This window comes from Pholis gunnellus (assembly GCF_910591455.1).
Source record: "Pholis gunnellus genome assembly, chromosome: 18".
In the NCBI taxonomy this organism is placed as follows: domain Eukaryota; kingdom Metazoa; phylum Chordata; class Actinopteri; order Perciformes; family Pholidae; genus Pholis; species Pholis gunnellus.
This window is the reverse complement of record NC_136545.1, coordinates 10,051,404-10,078,107: the sequence shown is the minus strand read 5'-3', so window position 1 is coordinate 10,078,107 and position 26,704 is coordinate 10,051,404. Positions and strand designations below refer to the sequence as shown.

General features: G+C 42.5%; 1 protein-coding gene across 3 annotated transcripts; it reads right to left on the bottom strand.

Annotated features, from left to right (window-relative positions):
* Nucleotides 1-924: 924 nt before the first annotated feature.
* Nucleotides 925-24,308, bottom strand: atp2a2b (ATPase sarcoplasmic/endoplasmic reticulum Ca2+ transporting 2b). 3 transcript variants are annotated; one of them, XM_079178791.1, is made up of 24 exons: nt 23,716-24,308; nt 23,347-23,364; nt 23,167-23,249; nt 21,529-21,633; nt 19,351-19,489; nt 13,198-13,278; nt 11,610-11,695; nt 11,007-11,162; nt 10,698-10,839; nt 10,372-10,538; nt 8,008-8,096; nt 7,797-7,899; nt 7,524-7,655; nt 7,278-7,397; nt 6,835-7,053; nt 6,567-6,690; nt 6,244-6,455; nt 5,846-6,066; nt 5,527-5,729; nt 5,299-5,384; nt 5,049-5,182; nt 4,629-4,746; nt 4,374-4,494; nt 925-1,938 (listed from the first exon to the last, which is right to left on the bottom strand). In XM_079178791.1, exons 1-24 carry the CDS (start codon nt 23,831-23,833, stop codon nt 1,925-1,927), a joined length of 2,991 nt encoding a protein of 996 aa, XP_079034917.1. In that variant the 5' UTR covers nt 23,834-24,308; the 3' UTR covers nt 925-1,924. The 3 variants fall into 3 exon arrangements, with proteins under 3 accessions (XP_079034917.1, XP_079034916.1, XP_079034918.1); XM_079178790.1 differs by lacking the exon at nt 925-1,938 and having other exon boundaries at nt 2,830-4,494; XM_079178792.1 differs by lacking the exons at nt 925-1,938; nt 21,529-21,633; nt 23,167-23,249; nt 23,347-23,364; nt 23,716-24,308 and adding an exon at nt 20,427-20,477 and having other exon boundaries at nt 2,830-4,494.
* Nucleotides 24,309-26,704: the final 2,396 nt, after the last annotated feature.

The following is a 26,704-nucleotide window of genomic DNA, read 5'->3' as shown; positions in this document are numbered from 1 at the left end:
CCGAGCGCCTTTGTATCAGCAGCGCGTAAGGAGAAAGGATAAAAAGCGCAAAACACAAGCGACCACAACATCGGAGTTTCTCAGAGAACGCGATCAAGCGGTGCCGATCCGGTTTAAGTGAATCAATTGTTTCGTTAACCTCATTGTTTTTCCACCCCTCCGCCGTACCTATGCGGTACTGTTGTTTTGTTCCGTTTCTTTTCCAGGTTTATCCCGTTTCTTCGGCCGTGATGGTGCCGCTGTGCGCGCTCCCATCTCAGGCCAGCAGCACTGGAGGGCTGCAGGAATGGGAGGGACCAGTGACAGTGGGTGTGCTGGTTAAAGAGACAGAGCAAGGGACGCGGTCAAACCCTTCACCTCGATGTTAGTCCAGATGCATGTCTGGATATGAAATCTAAAAGTGTACACGTATTTTCATTTCTTTATTTTACTGCATGATTGCTGGTTTGTGTCTCACACTCAGGCAGCTACATGTTTTTACATATCCTTCCATTTTTATAGGAACCAGTAAGCTACTACTTCTCCCAATATTCCTCTACAAAAGCTGTTATTGATATTTAATAATAATATCAGGATATTAGCCTACTCCTTCTGGGCTCCTTTTAAAAGCTGGTGTCTGTACCTGTCATGCAGGTGTTACAGAACACGCAGAGTGCTGTTGATATCTTTAACACAACGCTGCCACCCAGTGGGGTAAAACCATATAGTTATATTTCTTTTACTAGTTTTCAATCAGTGGAGTCTCTACGTTGACGCCTGGTTCCCCACTTTGAAAAAACAAATATCTACACATCTTTAACGTGCTCAGTGTAGAACTTTCCTAAGCTATTAAAACAGTGGCATTGGTGTTTTAACCATATACAAATGTGGAACACATTGGCTGTGCAAGAACGCAAGAGGACACAATTCAAATACTATGTTTTATTTACCTGAAACCACAACCTCAGTAATGCATGTACAACCATTATTAGTCATCAATAATGATCATCTTTTTACATGTTATTGTTCTTCGATCAGGTGTCGCTGAGGGGCTCGCCACGGGGCCCCCCTCACATTAGATCACAGTTTTACAGCAGTTGATAAAGATACATGATGATAATAATAATAATAATAATAATGCAGAGGCAATAAGACAACACTGTTGTATTGCAGGTTTACCAATGAATCAAAGTGTCTGTTGTCCTCATTGCCAAGGACTACTTCATTAGAAAGTAAATGGATCAGTGATCGGCCTACAGTAGTTGTCAAAAGGGGAAAAATTAAAAGTTACAAAAAAAAACTCAAGTAGGGCACAGTCAAGTTCAGCATGAGTCATCTCTCCATGTCTAATATTGTGCAAATTCCTCAAACGTCTACCATAAAAACAGTGATTTACATATCTATATATCCATCTTAATATGTCATTTGAGTATTATACATTAGACTCTATAAATACAAATTGCAAAGCCTACATACAGCTGGAACGCATGCATGAATGTTTTGTACACTGATGTACAGCTAAGACCATTCAACCCAGTTGTTAAAGATGAAAGACTCTCTAAGCTACCATGGAGGTTGGAAACAAGATCTTCATGCAAGAAGGAACGTCGCGGGTGTTGAAAACGTCCCCGGCACACAAAACTGGAATAGTGTCGTATTGATATAGCATCTGCACACAGAGGTATAAGTGTGTTAAGAAGTGTGTGTAAGTGTGTTGTGGTGCATGGGGAAGTGTATTTCCAGCCCAAACCACTTTTAAGTATACCCTTGTGTATTTGGTCGCATTACTGTGAAAACATGTCCTTTTTTCTTTTTTTTTTTCTTATCTGTGCAAGGGTTCCACACACTGCTGGTCATCACGGTGTGTGAAGCTAAGAGTGAGCACACATGCTGCACAGCAGACAACTCCAGCCTCTGAGCCCACTCTTTAAAATCTGCAAAGCTTTTACGAGAGCCAACCTAAAAAAGGGAGAGGGGAAAACATTTAGTACAAAACACTATGAAACCAGTTTACAGTTCTCTACTACACTATCAAGAGTAGGTGGTGTTTTTTTGGGGGGGATTATATGCAAGTGTCAGAGCGGTGAAAAGAACAGCACACAGTGACATTCACAATAGCGAACGTGGTCAACATCAACGCCTAATCACTTTATATTTGTATGGATCAGCAACACAATCACTTCCTTGCATACCTTAAATGGGAATAATTACATTTTACAAGTCCTTTCAGTGACTTTGATGTCTTCACGTTATCGGAGAACATTTCCTAAAATACTTCTCTATTTAATGCTGGAATGTTTCTCTGGAAAAAAACGTCTGCTGTAGAGTTTCATTAGATTCTAATGAGGTGATTTGGTATTTAGTAGAGTGTGAACAAAGCAAATGGATACTCACTCTAGTGACAGGGGAGCCAATGGAAGGCATTGAGGAAGAAAAGCACACGGTTGTTGTTAAGTGGAACACAAACACACAGTGCGAACACGCCCAGGCTTCCACCCAAAAAAACATGCTTTAGATTTCTCACCGGTGGAAATTCACACACACAAAACACCTAAACCCTAAGTGGTGGAAGATTAGTGCAGCTGACTGCATCATGTACACGCTGCCACAGTGTGTGGAGAGTCCAGCACAAACTAAGACCAACTATTAAAGCCTGTAAGAGTCAAATACACACGAGATCTGTGCTGTGAATATCTCCTGTCCGCCATGTTGTGCCAAGGACACTGAAGCAGTCGTGTGTCCGAAATGATTTGTATTCAAGTATTATACGCACATACAAAAGGAAACATTAGATTTGAGTAATGCTGATAGCCATTGGCCTCAATCATATTAAATAAAGACAGAAAACACTTTGATTCAAAGGGTTTATGGGTGTATTTTTCCTTGAAGTAAAAAACAACATTTTGGGCTCATATTTGCAATCCAAGTTCATTTGGAGTACGTTCTGCATGAGTATTTTTTTTTTCTTAGGATTTTCATATTACTCTCCTTTGAATCAAACGCCATGGAGATGCTAATTAACGTACATCATCCCCACTCGGTTCCGTCTCCAAAGCAAAACACAAATAAAGTTAATGAAAGTCAAAAATCAATACAAACAAAATATATCCTTTAAAATATTAGAGGGAAGGAAAATGTTCTTGTTTTCTGCACAAGTAAATAGTGGCACACCTCAGATGTTACGCTTTAGCAAGACCGTTTAGGAAACTATGTAGAGGAGCAAAAAAATATCTTTTATCATATTGAGGTAGCTGTGCTCTGCCCAGTGCAGAAAAACTGGCTTGTTTTCAAATCATTATTGTAAAAAAAAACAAAAAAACATCCATGAGGTTAATGTATACTCTAACATGGGGGGGGAGACAATCACAATTAAATTAGGAATGAGAAACCACATACAGTTCATGCATGGTCACAGGACATGCGGCTTTTGTTTTCAGATTTTTTTGTTTTTTTGTTTAAGCGGAGCATTCAAACGTTCACTCCCAAACCTTTCCCCGTCCTCGTCCGCCACACGGAGCTCGTCCTCTCTCTGAAAGAGTTCGGAGTTTATACTGAAGACACAATGGTAAACATGAGAAAGTAAATGAAGGCGCTATATCGAAGCCACACTGGTCAAAACAATTGACGAAGCCATTCAAAAAAAAAGAAGAAAAAAAAAGAAAGTTGCATAAAATTCAATCTCCGTACAGATCAAAATGGATTTCTGATATCGTAATGAACTTTTCATGAAGAGCGAAACTAAACGAAATAATTTGCTGTTGTTGCTCTAGTGACGTAAGACAACTGATATTCCCAAAATCATAAAAAATATAAACCTTAAAGGCAATATTAACAATAATAATAATTTAAAAAAAGAACTGGCAACAGTATATTTCCTTTCAAACCAGCAAGCAAGTCCACAGCTACAGGAGTGACGATCTTCTAACACTCGCGTCTAAAGAATCCTATCCCAACTCAAAAACAGGTGACTTCTCAATGTTAACGTTTGATATCATTTGTTCAACTCGTGTGTTAAAGTTGGTCCTTCTCGTACACACACACACACGCACACACACGCACACACACGCACACACACACACACGGTAGGCACGCACTAGTACACACACTAACTCTACAAACACGCACACTCGCAAGCTATGCACACGTAGGAAGGCAGAGAGGGAGGAGGGAGAGGACAGAGGGAGGTGATGGCGGTGGGGGGAGGGGAGGAAATGGAAAAGTCGAAGGTTGTGCTCAAGTCAGTCAGGACCAGAACATGTCGGCCATGTTAGTGTCGGTGCTGTAGATCCAGAGGACCAAGGGGAGGGAAAAGGCCACGAAGGGCCAGGAGATGCCCTCCACACATGCAGACAGGCAGCAGCCTTTGCAGCTGTCGGGCTTCTCCAGTTCGTTACCGGGATCCTGGTAGTTCCTGGAGGCAAACTTTAGAATCTCGTCAAGTAGAATGACCGGCAGTGACATCTTGAGCACCATCAGCCACTGTGTCAGATTCAGCGGGGTGATCTGGAAGATGATCTGAAAAAGACAAAGCTCAAGGTTCAGTCCGCATGCATGGCACACGTTCCATATATCTGAGAGGCGGCATGCCGTCATTGCTCATCTCACAGTATCGTGAACCGTTTGTCAAACTAAAAAGAAATGTTTCTCACGGGGAGAGGCTCCACATAGAGGATGAGGAAGTGAAGGGACATGGAGAGGCAGATGGCTCCCAGCAGCCACACGTTCTCCCAGGGAGGCATCCTCAGCAGGGACTGGTTCTCTGACACACTGAGCAAAAGAAAAGACAAATGGACGTTTGTTAAAAACACACCCACTGACTTCAGAGCCAGTGCTTACGAATACTGCATTGCATGTTTATTCGTCCATGTAAAACATAAGGTGTGTGTGTGTGTGTGTGAAAGTGGAAATGGAGATAAAGGCCAGGATGTTGAAGCACAGACTGTGAGGTTTGCAGAAAACAACGATGGAACATTTAAAGATTTAAATGAAAGTAATTGGTCACATGCTGAACATGCTGGCTGCTAATTTATTGGTAATACGAGTTGGGAGGATGCCTTGCTCAAACTAACCTGTTTAAGGCATTGCACATCTCAATGGTGACCAGCACAGACAGGGCCATGGTCATTGGGTAAGGGGACTCAAACACCTTACAGTCCAGATCCGTGAAGTCTGGGTTCTCTGGGCCGCACTGCAGGAAGTGGCTCTATGAGAAGTGGTGGCGGGGGGGGGAACAGATTAAAGCCAACAGCAGATTAAATGAAGTTTGTGTTAAAGTGTACATAGTTAGCATGATGGTAGTTATTTGGCTGTAATTCATACCAGCTGGTAAAATGTGACCCTTGGACCATCCTCAGCAGCAACAAACCACCAAGCAGCAGCACCGACAGTGGCAGCACCAACATAACCTGGTGATCAAACCAAAAAGACGTCATTCACACACACGATGTCACAGATGTCTGGCTGTAAGTGGATGTTTCCTATTTCTAATGCGGCAGCTTTGATCAAGTCAAATGCTGTCCTAGTGTCCAACACACTGCAACCACTTACATCCAATGGCTAGGTATCTGAAGAAGAGCCATCCGGAGATGAGGGGCTCGCGGGCGTTGCGTGGAGGCTTGGTCATGATGTCCAGGTCTGGTGGGTTGAAGCCTAAAGCGGTGGCAGGCAAACCGTCAGTCACCAGGTTGACCCAGAGCAGCTGGACGGGGATGAGGGCTTCTGGGAACCCTAGAGCTGCGGTCAGGAAGATGCTACACACAGAACAATAGCACGATTATGAAAGAGTAAAAGAAACGGTGTGATGTTACGGTATAATGTATGTGGATTTTACGGGATACGGTTGTAGAGGGAATGGAGTCGTCCATACCAGACAACTTCGCCCACATTGGAAGAGATGAGGTATCTGATGAACTGTTTCATGTTGTTATAAATGGCTCGGCCTTCCTCCACTGCGGCTACAATGGTGGAGAAGTTGTCATCAGCCAGCACCATCTCGGAGGCCGACTTGGCCACGGCTGTGCCTGAGCCCATGGCGATGCCGATTTCAGCCTTCTTTAGAGCAGGAGCGTCGTTAACTCCATCACCAGTCTGAAGAGAGAGAGTGAATTAAAGAAGAAGTTAGGAAAAGTTATTTTACATAAAAATATAAAACTTCCCACGAGGAGATCATTGATCTCATCTGGTTTTATTTCATTGGACAGATGGTAAAGTTTTATCAGCATGCCAGAGGTCCTGAACACGCTTTGAATAGGTGACCAGGCTCACCATTGCTGTAATCTCATCGTAGGACTGCAGATACTCAATAATCTTGGATTTATGTGCCGGCTCAACGCGGGCATAGCAGCGGGCCTTGACCACGGCGTCTCTTTGTGCAGCGGGCGACAGATCGTCGAACTCTCGGCCGGTGTACGCCATGCTGGAAACATCGTCGCCCTCTGCGAAAATTCCAATACGTCTGCAGATGGCCACTGCCGTCCCTGTGATGCAAATCAGAGCACATTTACTCTCCTGAGGCTTCCTAGCATTGGAATGCAAGTGATTATGCAGAACTCTGTGTGAGCATTCTACTTGTGAATTTCTCCACGTACCCTTGTTGTCTCCAGTGATCATGATGACTCGGATGCCTGCGAGGCGGCACAGTCTAATAGAGGCGGCCACCTCTGCCCTGGGAGGGTCCAGCATGCCCACACAGCCAACAAATGTCAGGTCAGTCTGGAGGATGAAAGAAAAGAATAGAGGCAACATTAGATTATTTTTGCTTATTCTCACTTATAACCGTCAGACGCTGACAGCCAAAAAGTGACACAAAAGCTTGAGGTGAAACCATCGACCATATCTATCTGTCCCGGCTCTCACCTCATATTCAATAAAGCGGGTGGAGTCCTCCAACTTCAGCTCGTCCTTACTCATGCGGTGGTCTCGGGTGGCGAGAGCGAGACAGCGCAGCATGTCCCTGCCGGTCCCGTATTCCCTGATCACAGACATAAGTTTCTCCTTGATGCCGGGGGTCATGGGCACCTTGTTACTGCCGACACGGATGTGTGTGCACCTGTCAATCACTCCCTCAGGGGCCCCCTAGGAGCAGGCATTGACAGGAGTGTGAGAATACAAAGTACAAGATACTTTCAATAAGCAAAACATTATATTTTGTAACATTTCTAGCAAACAAACATCCAAAAAGGCCCCGACACTAACGCGATCATTAGAATATTATCCAGTTAATGAAAAGCATTTATTCTAACAGCATAAATAGACTTCCAGTAACATCAAACACCAAACAGTGATTCTCAATTTCGTACCTTAACGAACATCTTGCCAACTGAGGACCGGGCCTTGTTAGCGGTGCAGTACACAGACATGGACTTCCTGTCTCTTGTAAATTCCAAAGTAAACTCTTTCTTCATCAGCTGCTTGATCACCTAAAGATTAGATAAAACACAACTGCAGTTAGTTAGTTTTTCTGCATTTGGTTCATTTTATCTTGTTTGACTCAAATACAAAAACGTTTCTATTGCAAGGAAATGAGTTTGAAGAGGGTTACATACAGAATTACAGGCGTTGGCTCGCTCAATCTTGGACAGGCCTTTGACATCTGTATCAAACACGTTCATCTTCTCCACCAGGCACGTGAGCGCCGTCTCTGTGGCCTCACCCACCTTCTCAAACACACCTTTGGTCTGGAAACAGAGAAGTGAAAAGCATACGGTCAATCTTTATCTGAAACTGTCACACAAAACACGTAAGCCACGGTCAACAGAGCCACATAAGGCACTGAAGGTTTGTGTGCCAGTTAACATGCAAAACGATTCGCTACCAACCTCGTTATAGTCCAATGAGGAATCATTACACAGAGCACAGATAGAGGCCAGCTCCACCAGAGCATCGTACTGGGAACACTTCACTGGTTTGGCATCATGGAACCTAAACACAACACAGATGATTCTAACCTTTAGAGTCGTGTGACTTTATGTTGTTTATTTACATATTTACATATTGTTAGAGCGCAGGCGTATGAGACTCAATACTCACACTTCTCCATCTGGGGCGTATGTGGAGCCAGTAATAGTGAATTCCTTTAATGAACAATGTTCGTCCTCTGCCTGATCAATGATGAACATCTAGAAACACAAACATCGTGGAGACAAACTATTAGTTTAGACGCAACACTCACAAAACCTCTGTGGCCAAAATGAGGGCTGCAAAAAGAAAAGATGGAGAGACGATTGTGATGGACACTGCATCCAGCAGGGGGCAGCAGACCCCTATCCGCAGGAAAGAAACCCTCCCATCATGAGCCCGCTTGTTCTAAGAGCAGCAGAGTATAATAATGAAATGCTGAGCCAAAGCAGACACAGAGTACTCTGGTGGGAAGGGTCCATAAATGTCATCTTACAGCAAGGCAGACACAGGATTCCTCCATGTGCAGTCACACCGCATAGATACAGTTTATAGAGAATCACTCTACGGCGGAAATAGTGTGACGCCGAGTATCCAAACCTTTGGGTAAGGAGACGGGTTTATTTAGGAGCTTCATAAAATAAATTCAAAGTTTTTTTCCATTGAAAGTGCGAAGGAAGCCTAACCCTAACCCATGGATGTGAAGGGTATGCATTCACTCGTTACACTTTCTTACATACACAGCACTTCATTTGCCCAAAATTGAGAGGAGCAGGACGGAGATAGGAGGATGAAAATAGAAATATCTGAATAAAATGATGAGCTGGCATTATGGCTGCACTCTCCCCCCTCAGGCACCAGCAAGACTAGAAAAAAAAGCAGTGAGGTGAGTAGCGGGTCCTCTACGAAACAGAGAGCAAGTGAGGGATGGAATTGAGAGAGAAACATTGGGTCACTGAGGGCACCACATGCAAGTCAAGCACAGGCTTCTCTGTCAGGGGCTTTCAGGCAGCCAGGAATAGCATCCTTTGGGTTACAAAATGAGGTCGTTCAAAATTGCTAAACATGATATTGACTTGGAAATTGTGCAGGATGAGCAAGGGAAGAGGAAACATACAGGAGAGAGAATCTTTCAACACAAGGTCAGTTATGCAACTCTACTGCTGGTTCTGCTGCAAGTGACTAACTACTGCATACTGATCAGCATGCTGCCTGAATAAAAAGGGGGAGGAGAGTGGGGTGAGGAGGGAAGAAGGGAGGAGGAGGGAAACAGAAGACCAGCGAGATAAAGGGCTGAGGAACAGAACCAGGACAGATGGAGGGTGAAATGTAATGTCAAAGAATTAAACGGGGAGCTAGACAGTAAATAGATAATAGTTCATATAGCCTCATGCTGTTCATGCTCATAAGGAACTGGGAAAAACAATATATACTTGATTTTTAATTAAAAAGATTGTCAGATGTCAGGGAAATAGACAGACTGTCCTCTTTCAGTTGCTATGCAAGGCAGACCTCGTCACCACACACGTTTTGGTACTTTAACTTAGGCCAGGGTCCACAAAATGTTATGAGACAAAGCTTTTAAGAGACGGATAACTTCATTTCTTTACTGGCAGCTTTCTAAGGTACCAAAAGAAGACGAGTTTCACTGAGTGGTCACATCTGCAAAACCTTCAATCCGCTCATCCAGTGAGACACGTTGAGCGTGTCCCGTCACTAAAGGCTCATTTATCATACTCAGGGATTGTAGCTTGTGTTCCTCAGCATGGAACATTGCTGCGCAATTATTTTTGTCTGACAATTTATCATTTATTTTATGATACAAGACTTTTGTTATGCTTATATAATGTGAACTAGTAAGTAACCTTGTCGGGCACTCTCACCTGTTTACATTCTGAAGTGCACAGCAACTATTAGCGTAGTTACACTAAACCTGTGTAAATGTTGTTAGACAAGCTAACAATGTCTTAAAACAACTCCCTGGAAGTGGATGGATCAATTCATCCGCTGGCGACGCCTCGGTAGACTTGAAAGCCAAGCCAACGTTACATGCCTTACATAACATTTATATATTCTAGGAGGGCGAGCGCGCCTGCTAAAAAAAACTAATCATGGGAACAGTGTTTCCCAGAGGTTGTTGTAGGCTATAGACATGAATGTAATGACACCGCAAAAAGTTACACCCACACAGCATGGTGAACGAGACGTGATCCGTAACGTAAGACAGGTCAGTCCGGTCGCCAACAGGCCGGAACAATTTCCAGAATTAAATCTTATCAAAAGCACAATGTGGCCTACAGCAATATTTGCATCGCAGGAGGCACATTTAGGTAAATTGTGTCAAAATACCGCTCTGAAATAAAGAAGTGTTGCAAAGATGTCATGGTCTACACATCATATTCTACACACTACTTTATAACAGACATTTATCCAGCTTCTGCTGATGGCTTTCAGGTTTCGGCTCTCATTCTCTGCCACCGTTCACTCTTCTCTTACCCTGCACACAGACATCTGATTGGTGGTCAGCGTGCCGGTCTTGTCGGAGCAGATGACAGACGTGCAGCCAAGGGTCTCCACAGACGGCAGACTGCGGACAATGGCGTTCTTCTTGGCCATGCGCCGTGTTCCTAAAGCCAGGCAAGTGGTGATGACAGCTGGCAGACCTGGTGAGGAACAGCAACAGAACCACAGAGGAAGAGAGGATTAAAACATGCAGTAAAAGGAGCTCAACAACTGTCCTGCAGTCGGTACAGCGTGGGAATCTCCCGGGGGCATCGAGCATGTCACGGGCAAGGCTTCATGAGTGGAGCTCTCTAGCTTACCCTCAGGGATAGCAGCAACCGCCAGAGCCACGGCAATCTTGAAGTAGTAGACAGCGCCCCGGATCCAGGAGCCTCCGTGGACCGGATCATTGAAATGTCCAATATTGATGAGCCACACGGCAATGCAGATCAGTGTGATGACCTTAAATTATACATTAGTTTAGACTTAAAGAGCATATTAACAGCAAACAATTAACCATAACTGTAATCTGTAAATGATGATCAATCATGATTTGCTGAAGTTGTTTTATTAATTTTAGAGTACAAAAAAACAACAAGAAAGGGAGAGAATAGTGAAACATAAATTACCTTGGATAGTTGCTGTCCGAACTCATCCAGCTTTTGCTGCAGCGGCGTGCGCTCCTGCTCCGTTGATGCCATCTCATCTCGGATTTTGCCAATCTCTGTACTGCCACCTGTGGCCACGACCACACCAACAGCCTTACCAGCTGCAATGTTGGTGCCCTGTGTGTGTGTGGGGGTGGGGGTGATTAAAAGCAGAATAACATTAGCCATCAAGCTTCTGGGCATAGGGATAAAACTAGTTTGACAACTATTCTGATACATGTGTCACGAAGACAGAGACGAGGTTCAACGTGCGGCAAGTATCAACATGCAGCATGTCGATATATTGCGCTCCTAAATATATTTTGGAAACAGTAGCAGCTGCCATGGACGCGCAAACGTGACAATCTCTTTTGTAGATTAACAGGACATGCACATTTATTGGAATGGACATACATCGTATTGTATGTTCATTACTTTCCAAATGTGATACAACTCTCAAATAGATAAAATGGATATAAAGAGGGATGGTGGGATGAAAAGTAAAGAGGACGAGTAGGATGTTTATAGGTGTAGACGGACACAAAAAGTGTAGATAACATTGAGATGGTCTTGTGAGTCACTCACAGAAAACAGCATGTTCTTCTTGTCCTGGTTGACAGCACGCGGGTCGGGCACAGGGTCCGTGTGTTTGATCACAGACACAGACTCTCCTGCAGGAAGCAGAAACAAAGCACATGAGAGAGGGAAGCGGAGAGAAAGTTTCTACACGGGAGAGAAAAGCAGTAGTTGTGATTCTTGGTGGACACTTTGGGGAGATGTGTGTGGAAAATGATTTTCAGCTGACAGAGCAGGTCTGACAATTATCAAACACAGCATTGCCACTGCCTTTCAACCCCCATATCTGATGTGTGTGTGTGGGCGTTTAATCAGCTGTGCAAGGTCTGCACTGTTCTGATGGCGTAAGGCAGGGAGCATTTGACAAGCGCTATGGCCATGAATGGGGAAGGGAAGAGAGGAGAAAAACAGCTGAAACACTCAAATATCCCGTGGAATTTGCTACCAATTAAGGCAGCAGAGGAAGACAAGCGACTTAAGGACTTGATTCACATAAACCTCTACTCTCATGCATACGTCCTTCAATATGCTCCCTTTCTAATCTTTTCCATCTCAACCGCCGTCAGTGGTGCAACGGATCATAAAACTCACGGTTCGGATCAAAAATTGGATCAGCACAAAAGAAAAAATGACTTTTAGAAATCCCTGATCATGTTTCTTTTTGCCGCTGATACTAATTGCAGATCATTGCTGATCCCTATTGGCAGATACAGATCCCTTTGTGAGCTGGTCTACAAGGCTCCAGACCATATAGTGTTTTTTTCATAAAAAGGCACACAATTCAAATTATTAGGAACTAAAAGATTGTATTCTTATTGATTGAAACAAATCTGGTCATTGGTAGTTTTATAATCTGCTTAGAGCTAGTGTTAGCAGGTCATTGTTCATCTCTAATATCTATTTATGTTGTTGTGGAAATATCTCCTTCAAACAACTGGATGTATTCAAGTTTCTCACCAAAACTACATTTTACAAAATCACATGCGAACACATCATGATAACGTTATAATTTACCTTCGCATCATCATAATGGAACTAAAGGGAACCTTTGTTCGTTGTCCATTAGTCACTTTACCAGCTCTCCTCCGGTCAATCTAAACACGGACTGGTTGTTTACAACGTAACATAATCAGAGATCGGCGATTGATGTCCTGATTGCATATTTTACTGAATATTAGCGGATAACGATGTCAGTAAAACTATATTTCACACTGCGATGGTTAATGTAAACTGTGTAATTAATTTGTACGGATGACGGATCGACAGTGGTCCATTACCTCACTAACCGCCGTCCAATTATCCATCAAGAGATGCATCCATTTACTTTTCCTCTCATCCACATCGCACTCTTCTTGTTTTGCAATTGACTGAACAGCCATGACAAACAGAGTATTGAGGGCATGTGTGAAGAGGACATTGCATATTCTTGGTCTGTGTCTCTAGTTTGATCAGAAATAAATGATATCTATATATATTCTTGTAAGCTATAAAGGGAAACATACAAAATGTATAATCATGTGTAATGGGTCAGGGCACAGAGACACAAACATGAAGAGACAGAAGCTCACACAAAAAAACAATAAAGAAGTGTGTTTACCTGTGAGGATTGATTGGTCGACCCTCAGTGTGGTTGAAATGATAGAAGACAGCCTGATGTCTGCAGGCACTTTATCACCGACTGTGGACAGAAACAACCAGGTTTAGGAGACACTTAAGCACCTCTTTACAATTTAAAAGCATCTGTAAATGGCACGACTACAGGTGGATGGTTACTTTGCACAATACCAGCGATAAAAACAGAGGAGTGATGTTCAGATTGATCAAATACTGTATCCAGCCATGTAAAAGGACACCTATGAAAGTTAACATGTTCTCATGAAAACACATGATACGTACATAGAGATAAGATCAGCACTGTAAACAAACAAAAGCCGGTCCACACACAGAGACTAAATTCTTGTAAATAAAATCAATGCTTTATTAACCTAACTCGTGCTCCTTGGCAGTGATCAAATAATCAAACTCAAGTTATTTGTTGGAAAGAGGCTGAGGGAAAGTCATTCATTCAAAAAATATATTAATGTTCCGCTCCTCTCCTACACAGGATGCAAATAGATTGCTGCTCACTCTTTCCACTAACACAAGGGTTTAGCAATTCCTAGTAAAACAAATGTAAATATACTCCAAATTCTAAACAAGTGTATCCTCTTCAGAGAGCGGATGAGAGCCGTTAAATCCGCTGGCGTTTATTAACTTGGCTTAAAAGGGTATTAAATCGTTTTACTCCTCTGTGGGATTTCACATGCAGTTTGGGTAAAAAGTATTTAAACGTTAGACCATGTTTGACATTCAGGTGCACATCTGCTTTAAGTGATATTCGTCCATGACTTTTCTCTTCTCAAAGCCCTTTTATGGGATGGGAATGGAAAAACAAACAAGCAATATATTATCTCTTGAGAAGTCAGATCTAAGAATAAAACCTGCAAGTACGTGTTTAATAAGGAATCTGTAACATACATTCATGTCTATTACGTTCCTGTATAATACTGCACTGTCACAGTTTAGACAACGTAGGGTCCCTGAGGCACCCAAAATTGACAACTGACATTTTAATGAAATTCTTAAAGCACGATAGAAAAATGCCGATGTTGCACCAAAGTGAAATATCACTTTTCAGCTTTAAGTAAGACATCAAAAAAGGTTGAGCGGGTGAAGTTAAAAGGCAATATACAGAGATGACCCAGAGGCTCTTAAGAGATCCCTCTGTGGACAGAGGAGAGTGGTGACGGACACGTAAACCAACCCTTGGGCCTCTGCAGTGCCCTTCTGAGAGGAGAGGAAGCGAGGGGGGAGGGGCGAGAGGAGAGAATGGGGATTGGATGAGTCCTGCAAAACACGGTTCCAAAAATGGGAAAACTATTTTGATAATTTGCAAACGTGCTGCTGGATTTGGGAGGAGGGGGAATGATTTTTTTTAAAAACCTCCGTTTCAAGCGAGGCGAATCCGCTCCACGTCATAGAAACAATGAGACATCTTTTGTAACAAACCGTTCACTCATTCCCATCACTCTCGTGAGTTTGTGATGGATTTAAGCCACTCGGACAGAGACTGAAGTGAGTATGTTCTACTCAATAACTAAGTCACCAACAAAACAAACATCGCTGCATGGTTTCACATCTCGTTTAAACTGAACCATAATCCCAAAAAGGTTATTACTGTAAATGCACTGTAAGATGTGGGAGTGCTGAGTTTGTGGCGAGTGATAAAGCTCTGGGACCGGACCAGCTGCACTACCAAATTTGGTCGTCCACTTGACGAGAGGCCGTCAAAGCCTCTTCATCGCCGCCTCAGACTAGATCCCCCTCAACAGACAGGAGACACTGAGGGAGACGAACCAGCTCAGCGCGAGGGAAGACAAAGTAGACGAGGAACTGCAGTCGCTGGGAATATTTAAGGCCCAAAGCCCCGTGGGAAGGTTCCCATAGTGACCAATTAGGAAACCTCCTACGTCAACGTAATAGTGACCCTACTCACCACTCATTGTTGGAGGGAATAAGGGCACAGGAAGTAGAATCACATTCACAGGCAGTGAGGATAGTTTAGCACAAGAAGACATTATAAGACCTATCAATTATTACAGCCTTTTAAATTAAACCCGTAATTACAAGACATGTTGGTAATCACCATCATGACAAACCCATTTCTCCTGGTAATAATGACTATTACATTTCAAAGAACAAATCATGAATTACAATGATAATAGGGACGCAACGATCTGATACTAGTGTTTGACTAATAACAGCGTAATGTTTGCCTCACTGTGTGGAAGAGCCTGAGATCATTCTTTGATGTGTAAAGCAGCTTCAGGCTTGACTTAAACATTGCTATCCTAACTATGTGAAACAAAAAGTAACAAACTAATAATAAGACATGCATTTAATGAATTGTTGTGTTTAATTACAATAATAAATTGTACACTAACAACTTAGTAACATATCTTGGGATATAAACCTCTGTCTCCCACGTGAACACAGGAATATATCTGTTCCCTAGAGAGAGGGACAAATATCAGTCTGGATACATTTAAAGTGATGACCCCCCCCCCCATTTGCTTGTAGAGATCCAAGAAGTTCTCACACCCTATCTCCACCTTTCCTTCCTCATACCAACTATGGTCGAAGCCCCTACTCCATGTCAATAACAGTATAAGCCCCGCCTCTCGCCATGACTCTAAACCGCACCAATCTAATAAGGTCCTTTGACTTTGAATTATAGCGCAGGTTACACAGTACACAACTATTCATCATGGGGGGTCCAGTGAATCTTAAGAGGTTGTATATTTTCTCTCGCAGTGTCTGAGACTCCCTGATGTGCTAGCACGTAGTCTGCAGCCCTCTGGGACCTTTCACAAGTTCCTCCAGCCCCCAAAAGGACTCATCCACTCCTTATGAAAGCAGAAATCTGATCAAAACCGTGACATACACAAACACACATGACAGTGCATTACACATCCTCTGTGTTCGAATAATTAAGCTTTTACATTGGCAAAGGAATGAGCAAAGAGCGGATCAGACAGTCAGCAGAGGACGGGCAGAGACAATAGACAGACTATCCGATACTCCAAACACAAGAGAGGAAACCTGGCCATGTGGCCATCTGGAGCACAAATTATTTATCAAGTTAAATCTGTTCCCTTTCTAAACATTACGTCCCATCGTGCCGTCTCTGACCACATTAATGGTTGAGATAAAATCACATGTCACAAGAACAGAGGAGATCTGTTCCATACAGCCAGAGAGCACTAATCAGGGGACGGGAAAGAAAGTTTCTTATGCGCAGGATGTTGTTGCTACAAGGGGTCGAGGCCATCACTTTGGCAACAGACTAAGAACATCTAGTCCGATAAAGAAAGGCACGGTAAAACAAAGGCAACCCAAAAGCAAAGAATTGGCACTGCTGCCTCGGCAGTGTGCTGGCAGCAATAAAAACCAGTCCACTCACTTTGGTCTCCCGAGTATGGAGAGGTTTCATTATGAACCCAAACAGTGAATGAATGGCTCATACTCAAAACTAAGAACCGACCCTTGATTCAGCAGAAGTAGCCCACTTCCACATTAACAAGCTACATGAAACCAAACGTCTTTTTTTTGACTGCTAGTGTCTTACGGTAATGCCTATTTCATTCTACACGACTTTAGCCTTTTCTCCCCACTTGCCGACAAGTTTTCAGAGCTCCCCCGACGAAAGCCCTCAGATCAGAGACAAATCCGTGTCGGCTCAGTGCTCGCAAATCAGTGGTTGAGCGCTACGCGCGAACTGTGAGCCATGAGGCTCGACGACGCATCGCAGACACCTTCCAGATATCTAGCATGCTAAACATCTCTTGACCTGTCGGGGAGGCTGGGAGGGAGCTTCTGCCGATGAGAGAGCAACACGCGGGTTCAGGAGAAACCTAGTGGAGGGGTTTGCCTGTAACAACACCTGTATGTGTTGTTGCACCTAGAATCTAAACGTCGTTTGGAGACGTCATCACGGACTCCTCCCAGTGAATGATCTTGTAGTATGTGACGCTCTCTCGCCAGTTAGTCATATAGTGTGATAAACCATGACGACTTATGGACTTGTTGAGTCTATTACTCACTTACCGAAACATCATAATCAGCAGCAATCTTAGCTTAAATACAGAACAATTAGAATGCACCAAAGGCCACCATATTGACATATGATCTAAAAATACTTTCTCTGAGACGAGACTGCTCTATGTGACCGCTACATGGATCCTGTCCCTTTAAGCTGGCAGCTCAGAGTTATGCCACTGATGCATAAAGGTGTGTCATTTGATGCTGTGCTCAGAGAGACAGACAAAAGCAAACTGTGGTCAATGATACCTCATTCACAGTGCTGCAGCAAAACAAACTGTTCATGCAACACAGCAAAGCACTGAACAGTGACAAGTAAGCAATCAATGTAAGAAAATGTTTCAGAAGGAAATCTTTGCCAACCTGCAAGAACGCTTACAGTGTATCCAGAAAATAATTACTGAAAAAACAATATCATTAAAACAAAGCAAGACCCATAACCGCAGTAATTGACACACTCAGGACTCAGAGTTCCACTAACCGCTTAAAAACAATTGCTCAGACGGAGCAGCTGAGCTTGTGATGGCAAAATCATCGCAGCTCTAAATCTGAAAGTACCCAAAGGATATAAACCATACGTCTGGTCTGACAAGACACTTTGCAGCCTGGCACTACACTCATAAATCATCAACCGTCACAGTAAATCAAATGGCCGTAACTGTGTATATAAAGCATGTAGGCCTGCTTGTTTGATTCAGCGACTGTCCCGCTAACACGTCTGAGTCGGCAGGTTGAAAGATCTATACTACTCTGAATGCGGGATAATAGTTGTTAATGTCTTAATGAAAAAAAGAAAGAAAGGAGAATAATATCTTAAAATATAACTGTATCCAAGAATAACAAATCAATGCTGCACTTAGGTTCTAAAAATCACATAAATATGAGAATTAACAAGAACATGTTATTTTAGCTAACTGAAGTTAGACTGAAATAGTATATTATTTAAGTACATTTATGCCACAGAGTGTGACACGTTGACTCTGAAAGACATCGGAACAACAGTGAGCAAGATTATAAATCTTTTCTGTAACTCTACTCCACTAACCGTTGCTTTGGGACAAAGAAAAGACATCTTTTATGGGAAGCTACATAATGAACGTAGACAGGAAAAGAGAAAGACAACCAAAGATAGACAAGAAGAAAGATGGAAGAGAGAAAAGAGGCCCACTGAGAATAACCGATGAGCAAGAAAACAAGAGAAATGGGGAGCAGTGACGCAAGAGCCAAAAAATATGTGGCCCTAATCAAGTTGAGGTTACCAAAGAAAGAAAATGAGTTTGGGAAACAGATTGGGCCTCTGCTCTTGTGTTGCATAACTGCTTCACTGACTTTGTGCCGCCATTACTCTGAAATTGTCAAGAGGGATGAACAGGATGAGGGATCAGCTCCGTGTGCGTACGTCATAACACTGTTCATGGTGTTTACATCTGTACGTCTCATACAGTCACTAAAAGCATCAGTGTGTTGAAGTACAGCCATCAATTCATCAGCTCTTCAAGCTATGCTGTATGTCAGCGACTTATCAGATGAAACAAATGAACATGTTTAAATAATATAAAAAGGTCCTGCACGTGCAGTTGGCGCCAAGTCCAAAAACAATTGGAAGTGTGAGGCTGCACACACTCTGGCTTGGGACACTACGTTGATCATAAACGACTTTCAAAGATAATCCGTATTATCCATAGTCGGTGTATTACCTACAATGTGCTGCTGTGGACAAGGTCAGCAGCAAAACATGATAACCTTTATCTGTGTGCTATATTTAGAATATTTTTACCACTTTATCTTGTCAGACAGCCCTCTCCAACAAGGAAATGAACTGAATGTTATGTCTCTGTACGGTTTCACTTTCAGTTCCGTTCCCAGATAAATATTCTAAACATTGCAGACATTTAAACTGGTATTGATTATTTTTTTTTAAAGGTGAGCCTTTGCTAAAAATATGTCCCCCGTCCACAGTTGTATCTTGCTTTGCTCCTGTGTTGGTACTCCCATCTTCAAAACTGACCGACCGCTATCTACTGTAGGTAATACACAGACTATGAATAAGTACCTCGTACAGACCCACTTCAAGTAATCCAAGCTATGCCTTTAATAGTTTGAACCGTACCTGCCACCTCCACGATGTCCCCGGGCATAATGTCCCTGGCCTTGATTCTCTGGACACTCTTCCTGTCCTGGCGGTACACCTTCCCCATCTCTGGCTCATATTCCTTGAGTGCTTCAATGGCATTTTCTGCATTTCGCTCCTAAACAGTGGGAAAAGGAGGAAGAGAATTTAAAAACAAAGTACATTTCACACAAACACTGAGCACTTCACAAGAGCACTTCACAAGAGCTGGATGAAGAGGACGACAAAGCGAAGTCTCAGATATGCTGTTTTAGTTAGAGCCCCATTATTCAAAATGGATTAGTATCACATCTTTACATAAGCAAAGCGATAAATACAAAATATACTAAGTGCACATGAGTGATCTAGGATAGACAGAAGAGCAGAATTATGCTAACACTGCAACGTGTTGTAAAAGGCTGGGGGAAAATAGGAAAAAAAGCTTTTGCCAAGGTCACATGGTTTTCTTTTCTCAGATGTCAAACAATACACCCAAGACTTACCCTAACAATGGAGATTTGGTATTCCAAAACACATGTGATCACACATGCAAGTTCAATAACATTCTTAAGTTTCCCCCAAATGCTCTCTTATTGCCGGCTCAGTTGGTTCCCGATCGTTCTTCTCTTGCACTTTTCCGTTAGTGCTGACTTCACCGTGTCTGACACATCGCTCTCAGACCGGACAGTTTTAGTGACAGCCTTCAGGCAGGCAGCACTCAACGAGACATGGCAAGCCAGGGCACACACAACCCCTTTTGTACGGAATAGCAACAGACACACACACAGTCATTCAAATGGCTGTCAGTAACGGTGAGGGTCTACAAGGTTAAAAGAAAGCTACAAAAAAAAAAAAGCATACAAAACATTCAACTGCTCTGTATTCAGAGGGAAACTATCCAAAGCAGCACCAGCGGGTACAGCCTCCTCCACCTCTACATCATTCAGAGAGGCTTTGTTTACATGAACAAAGTCAAACAACCAGCCACTTACTGCAACAACTCCCCATTTACACACAAGCCTCAGCAGGACCTTCAACATGCATTTCATTCACAAGACAATCCAGCAGAGACCCACCCAACCGGTCAGGTGTCCTCAGGCATCCTGTGCTGTGATTTACAATCATGGGGATTGTTCTGCAAATGAAGTTATTAGACATTGTCATTACTCTATGACAAGAGTAAGAAAAATAGCCTCACTCAAGACCTGGAGCCAATGATATTCCACACTAAGTTTTCTCAATTTGTAGATGTTACCCACAGATTATGAGTCAGGGGTTCCCCAACTTGTTCCCGGGCCATCTATGAATTTGTATGATACGTGCAAGGTCTTATATTGCATTAATTAGCTGGACAGATGTGTTCCTTCATGCCTCGTTGTCAATCTTGTCAATTAAATCTGTTTTACTGTTTCTGGGGTGCTTTTATCTACACTATTATCCAGAAGCAGGTGCAAGGAGTCTGTATCTATCGCAACTGACTCCAGGGTAATCTGCCGTATTCTGGGCAGTTCTAAATGTATAGGATAACAGGTTTTTCTGTGTGTCGAGATGAGTGCCCCCCCCATCCATGACTGTTGCTGCCTTTTCTTCCTGCCTATAATTAAAGTGTATGTTGACCAATCAATACTGCATCTCAAAGGAACGGACACCGTAAATCCCAGGAAAAGCCAAGCCTCTGCAGGCACAGATAAATATAGAGGAGAAAAACGCCATTAACGACAATCGCACTGGTTGTGTCGTTTCACTGTTGAAGACTAAATGTTGTCCTGCTCAGTCAAAGGGTTTCCCTGAAAGGATAGGTTGATGAATAAGGACCGGAATATACCAAGTGAAGAGGAAGTGGGGCAGGCCAGGTTTCCACAGTGTGACTGAGACAAGAAGAAGTGTATGAGATTGATGTGGTTTTTCCCCACTGAGGGTCCAATAAGATATGTACTGTATTCTTGGCCTGAATGAGAAATGTTATCGAATTCATATCGAAATGTAATTATAAGCTTATCCAGTCCATTCTCTAATATCATGCTTTTTAGTAAATAAAATTGAGTTTTGAAGAGCTCATGTAACTCTCCACTGTTAGGTTATCATTTTAAATTAGCAAAAAGAAGCCATTGTCACCACTTTCGAGGCCACTAGTTAAAAACTCATAGCGATGAGAAATTGTAAATGAAATATGTTTACCTGCCAGACTCCTACAATGGCATTTGCTATAAGAATAAGCAGGATTACGAAAGGCTCCACAAAGGCTGTCACGGTTTCTTCTCCCTCTTCAAACCAGGCCAGCACCTAAACACACAAAACAGAGAACAAAACAATGAAAAGTAATGAAATACAGACCATTTAAGTCCGGCCGAGATAACAGTAGCTGCACCCCTAAAGGACAACCAGAAATAAAGACTGGACATTGCTGGACAACGGTAATTATGAGCTTTTGTTTTAGGATCTCCTCCCACAGTCTTTTCCACTCACCTTCCTGGTAATTGGAGTTGTGCCAGACCCTCACTTTGACTTTTACACATTTGGCACAATGATTTTAAGTGTCTAACAATCATTTAATAATTCATAATAAATATCACGCCAGCTTCTGCCAGTGTTGCAGAAACTGGGCCAAGAAAGCCGCGTGAGAGAAAGAGTGTAGTAACCACTTTCTCCTCTTTTAGAATCGGTGCCAGGAGTGAAGTGTGTCAAACGAAATGACGCTGGCCCCCTTATTTCCTACTCGCAACCTATTTAAGCACAGCCAATCAAACAGCCAATTCAATTCTACGTGTCTGTTTGTAGTCTAAATGTTGTCCTGCTAAAATAAATGTGCATTTATCTGCAGGTGCTTCTGTGATTGAGAGCGAGTCCTATGCTACGGCTGGTGATTTATAAGCTTTGGAACCATAGCTGGCTGTCAGCGCCATTCTGAGCCAGTAGGCCAACAGCCAACCCTAGAACAAAAAGGGCCGTATGATAGTTAACCTCACACTGTGTCACACACAAACTACAGTGGGGACTGTCACTCACTGGTGACAGCAACACAAGCATCACAAGTTATTTCTGTTGATTTATGAAACGGACATCCTGTATTCACGCCGGCAACGTGAAAACTGGACATCAAAGTAACGTTGAGCATTGTGATAGAGTTTAAGTCATCGCTAGAGTGTGGCGGTATGTTAACGACAAACAATTCAATCATCAGAGAGACATGTGGACTTCTCATGTGTCTGTCCCTTTTGCTCTTTAAACAGACAAACACGGAGCATGTCGGATATTCCAACAACCTACCACATAGGCTAATAAAGTTAGATAGCTATTTGTTCCAAGATGAACAAAGCGTCAGCATTTCTTTTTAAATTACGGATTTCTTGATAATTGATGCGGTAACATAATCTCTCAGAGATACTGCGATGACTTGATTTGGTACGAGAGCAAAAGCATAGCGGACATAAAATACCATAAGACAGAATCGTGAAAATCATCTGGGTTGTGTAAGCAGACAGATTCTGGGCGCCTTTCCGCTCCACTGTGAACATCATTCTGGCTAAACTGTGATCTGCACTAAATCAATCAGAAAAAGGTCTATAAACACTTTGTAGGATCACCTAAATACCCAATCTATGGTCCACTTATCTTGAGTTGAATGTTGAACGCACCCCTTTAAAACGAGGGACACGGCCTGATCACAGGCTTTTATTACTACTAATCACATACAAAAGAAGAAGTCAAATAGGAGCTTTTGTATTTGTTTTACTAATAATAATATCTGGTCCATATGGGTTGACTCAACAGTGCACAAACCACCTGTACAGCTAACAAAACGTGTGTTGTACTTACGAAGGATATGCAGGCAGCAAGTAGAAGGATCCTCACAAGCAGATCTTCAAACTGTTCAATCACCAGTTCCCAAAGCGATTTACCTAAAAAACAAGAGTTCAAAATGAATCATTCAAAAAAAAAAAAAAAACATGAATGAGACAGGTTATTGATTGCATTTATTCACAATGGTCCACTCACCTTCCTCAGCTGGCAATTCTGCAGATCATCCCATCCAGACCGCAGGAAAAAGAGAGAGATGGAGAAGCTATTTATTTAAATCAGTCAGATTAAATATAATGAATCAATACCTATAGCAGTGACATCAGTGATGCAAAATTACACAGATACATAGTATAAAGGATGATGTGTTGTTTAGTAAGTGAGTCACAGAAGAGACGCACGCCAATATTTCAACATACAGATCGTGACGTCAACAACCTTTCCTTTTCGTTCGTCCGTTACAAACCGGGAGCCGTCAGTGCCATAGCGGTACACATGACACCAGGACAGTAGAGCTAACGCTACTTTTTTTTTTATTAAACAAACCGGTATTAACCAGCTTCTTACCGTTTGGTCCATATCGTTCCCGCTGTTTCTTCACTTGCTCTAAACTCAGACCCGTGCTTTCGTTCACGTTAAAAAAGCTGTAAACTTCTTCCACCGTCTTCGTGTGTCCGTTGTCCATGATGGTGAACGACCACTTGAGGACACCGCTGGTGTCGCCCTGCAGGTCCCGACCTCAACCTCTCAACGGTTCTCTCCTTTCTTTGGTGTCACCGCGGTGAATTACACTGAATAATTGAAATGTCGGAGCGGGATCCCACGGCGTTGACTGTTACCGATTAATTAGCTATAACACGGGGCAGGTGCCGGTAGCGAGAGTGCACGGAAAATAGCGGCTCCCGAGCTATCGGATAGCTAACAGGCTAACAGCTAGCTAACTGTTGGGCTTCTTTAGGATCCGCTTGAATTAGCCGGGTGTAGGTTTCCTGTGAGACCCTGTAGGAAACACTCATATCAACATAGCATAGTCTCAATTCGATGTTATGTCTTCCTCTTCTTTCAAAACAGCAAATTCCAGAATAATTCTGTCCAAATAGATGGCTCAAACATGTGCCTCTGTTGCAGTAAGTCTGCCTGTGCGTTGCGGAATCAGCAGCGTCGTCGTCGGCACCAATCGCGTTTGTCCGCTGCAGCTCTCGCGTGCGTCGAATGCGGTGTTCGGTGTCCGCATGTGGAATCAGCCCATTGGTTGGAAACACCGGAAATCCTACAGTCTCCTCGCTCCAAGCTCCACCTCCGCGACAACGGAGCTTGGGATCAAGACAGTTACATTTGTGTTTTTATATTTTCTACTAAATTCTAAATAGCCTAATATATTTTTGGGGAAATTCTAAATATAATTACAGACACCAAAAAAAAAATCTTTCCCCCAAAGAAAGGCTTCCAGCACAAACCTTGATAATACTTTATATTAATTGTATTATCTCATAAGGTTTTAGAGTTCCGTCATACCATTTGCTCCGTGGGCTTTATGAAAGTGTCAGAAAGAATGTATCTGTTAAAGTCATCCTAAAATTACCTTTGTAATGATACCATGGAGTGAAACAGTGACATGTGTAACCTTTTGCATTAGACATTATATGGTTTCAAGAAGAAAAAAAAGACTTCACACTATACATCGAAAGCAATCAGAAATACGTTATCCAGAGGTTTCTCAGGTGCCTGTAATGCTGACCTCATAGATAACAAAAGTAATCCTTTAAAATCCCTAAAGAGAACGATGTAGTTAATGTGTGGGATGGTTTCTGGCTTTTGCAGCCTACAGTATCTGCTATCTATTTGAAAGGCAAGTTATTTTAAGACTGTGATTAATGTGTGCTTCCACAATCAGACTCCTGCTCAATGACAAGGAAAGACTAAATCTGTGCAGCTATAGAGATAGATAGATAGATAGATAGATAGATAGATACTTTATTCATCCTGGGGGGGATTTGTTTGTAGCAGCAGCAAACGAAGTAACAGAGTAAACATACAAATATTAAGTATGAAAGATGCTCAAGATATACAATACAATAAAATAACAGAGCAGAATATAATACATTTAAAGAAAATAAAAATGTACAGTATATGCAATAAAATAGAATGGTATTAAATTAATAAATTAACTAACTAGGTAAAAAACATAGTGCAAGGATCACCAACAGCAAACAACAACCATGTAGCGGTGTTGCAGTCAATTGAAAGGTGATCTGGCCAGAGGTGATTTGTTATAAAGTCTTATAGCAGTGGGCAGGAATGTTCTTCTGTAATTGTCCTTGTGACAGCGGAGCTGGATCAGTCTGTTGGAGAAAGCGCTCCGCTGTCCCTGCAGTAGGTGGTGGAGGGGGTGGTCCGGGTTACCCAATATGGATAATCATTTCTTCAGTTGTAGTGACAGTTGTTCACAGTTGGGACAGCCTAATACAAAATTAAATATGATGAAACCTAATCTGTAACTATTAAGACACACAACAGCTTGAGGTAAGAATAAAAAATGCTGTGAATGAGAGCCAGGCTGACATATATTCGTTGATTAATAATACCAATCAAGAAATACTTGCTGTAAAACATATACATAAGTCTTAAAGGACAAGTTGGTTTTATGTCACAAGAGTAATATCAGTTGTTATGCTTTAATAACAAAAAAGATACTGACGACATATAAGAATGCAGAACATTATACTTGAACTATACAGACTTATGTGGTGGCAGTACAGAGGCAATGTGTTGCCGTCCAATCCGGTCAATGTTCGGCTGTGGCTGTTTTCTTGCAAGTGACGACTGTGGCCAGTTCACACTAGGAGTTCAGGTGAGTGTGAGCTTTGCGGAAAGGTTTAGGTCTGTTTGGACAGCTTGCTTATGGTGGCTCACTATGAGGCCAGTTCACTCTCTTTGGAGGCTGAAGAATCTTTCTTTATGGTCAGATTTCTTTCTGTCAGACTTGAGATGAGACGTCTCAGGACACTGAGGTTAAAACAATGCCGGCTTTGTTTATGTCTGACTCCAGAGGATGGCTGAAAATGTCAGCTAGTTTGCAAAAGATATGCTTCACACAGGTATTCATGGTCATCAACAAAACACGAAAAAAAAGAAAATAAATGTTTTTGTCCACCAAGTTAAGAGACTCTTTAGTAGTTTGAATCTTATACTTGGGGATTATTCTAAGACATCTGGGTGGAACATACATTTACAATTTACAATTACAACGTGCCAAATGAAAAAGATTGTCGCTGCATTCAGAGATTTCACAAATTTATTTGGGTCTTGACACTCATGCCCTCCTGGCTACAGGCTATGTAAAGCAATCGTTATTCAAGTAAATGATACTCCTACGCTGTGCTTTTCATCACGCAAAGCCTAATCAGCTGCATCACCAGTCTTGAAGAATCACATAAAGAATCACCATGCGTGCCGTGAGTAACTTTAGCATTTTGTTAGAACATTTGGCACACGCCGTGTGAGTTGGGATTGTGTCAAACAGGGCCCTTTTCCCATTGCATGCCTATGTTTGGCT

Coding starts and splice junctions, on each gene's coding strand:
- atp2a2b (XM_079178790.1), bottom strand. CDS start 23,833: ATGGACAACGGACACACGAAGACGGTGGAAGAAGTTTACAGCTTTTTT. Junction 7,656..7,796: donor CCTCATTGGACTATAACGAG/GTTGGTAGCGAA, acceptor CTCTGTTTCCAG/ACCAAAGGTGTGTTTGAGAA. Junction 4,747..5,048: donor ATGTGCAATGCCTTAAACAG/GTTAGTTTGAGC, acceptor TCTTTTGCTCAG/TGTGTCAGAGAACCAGTCCC.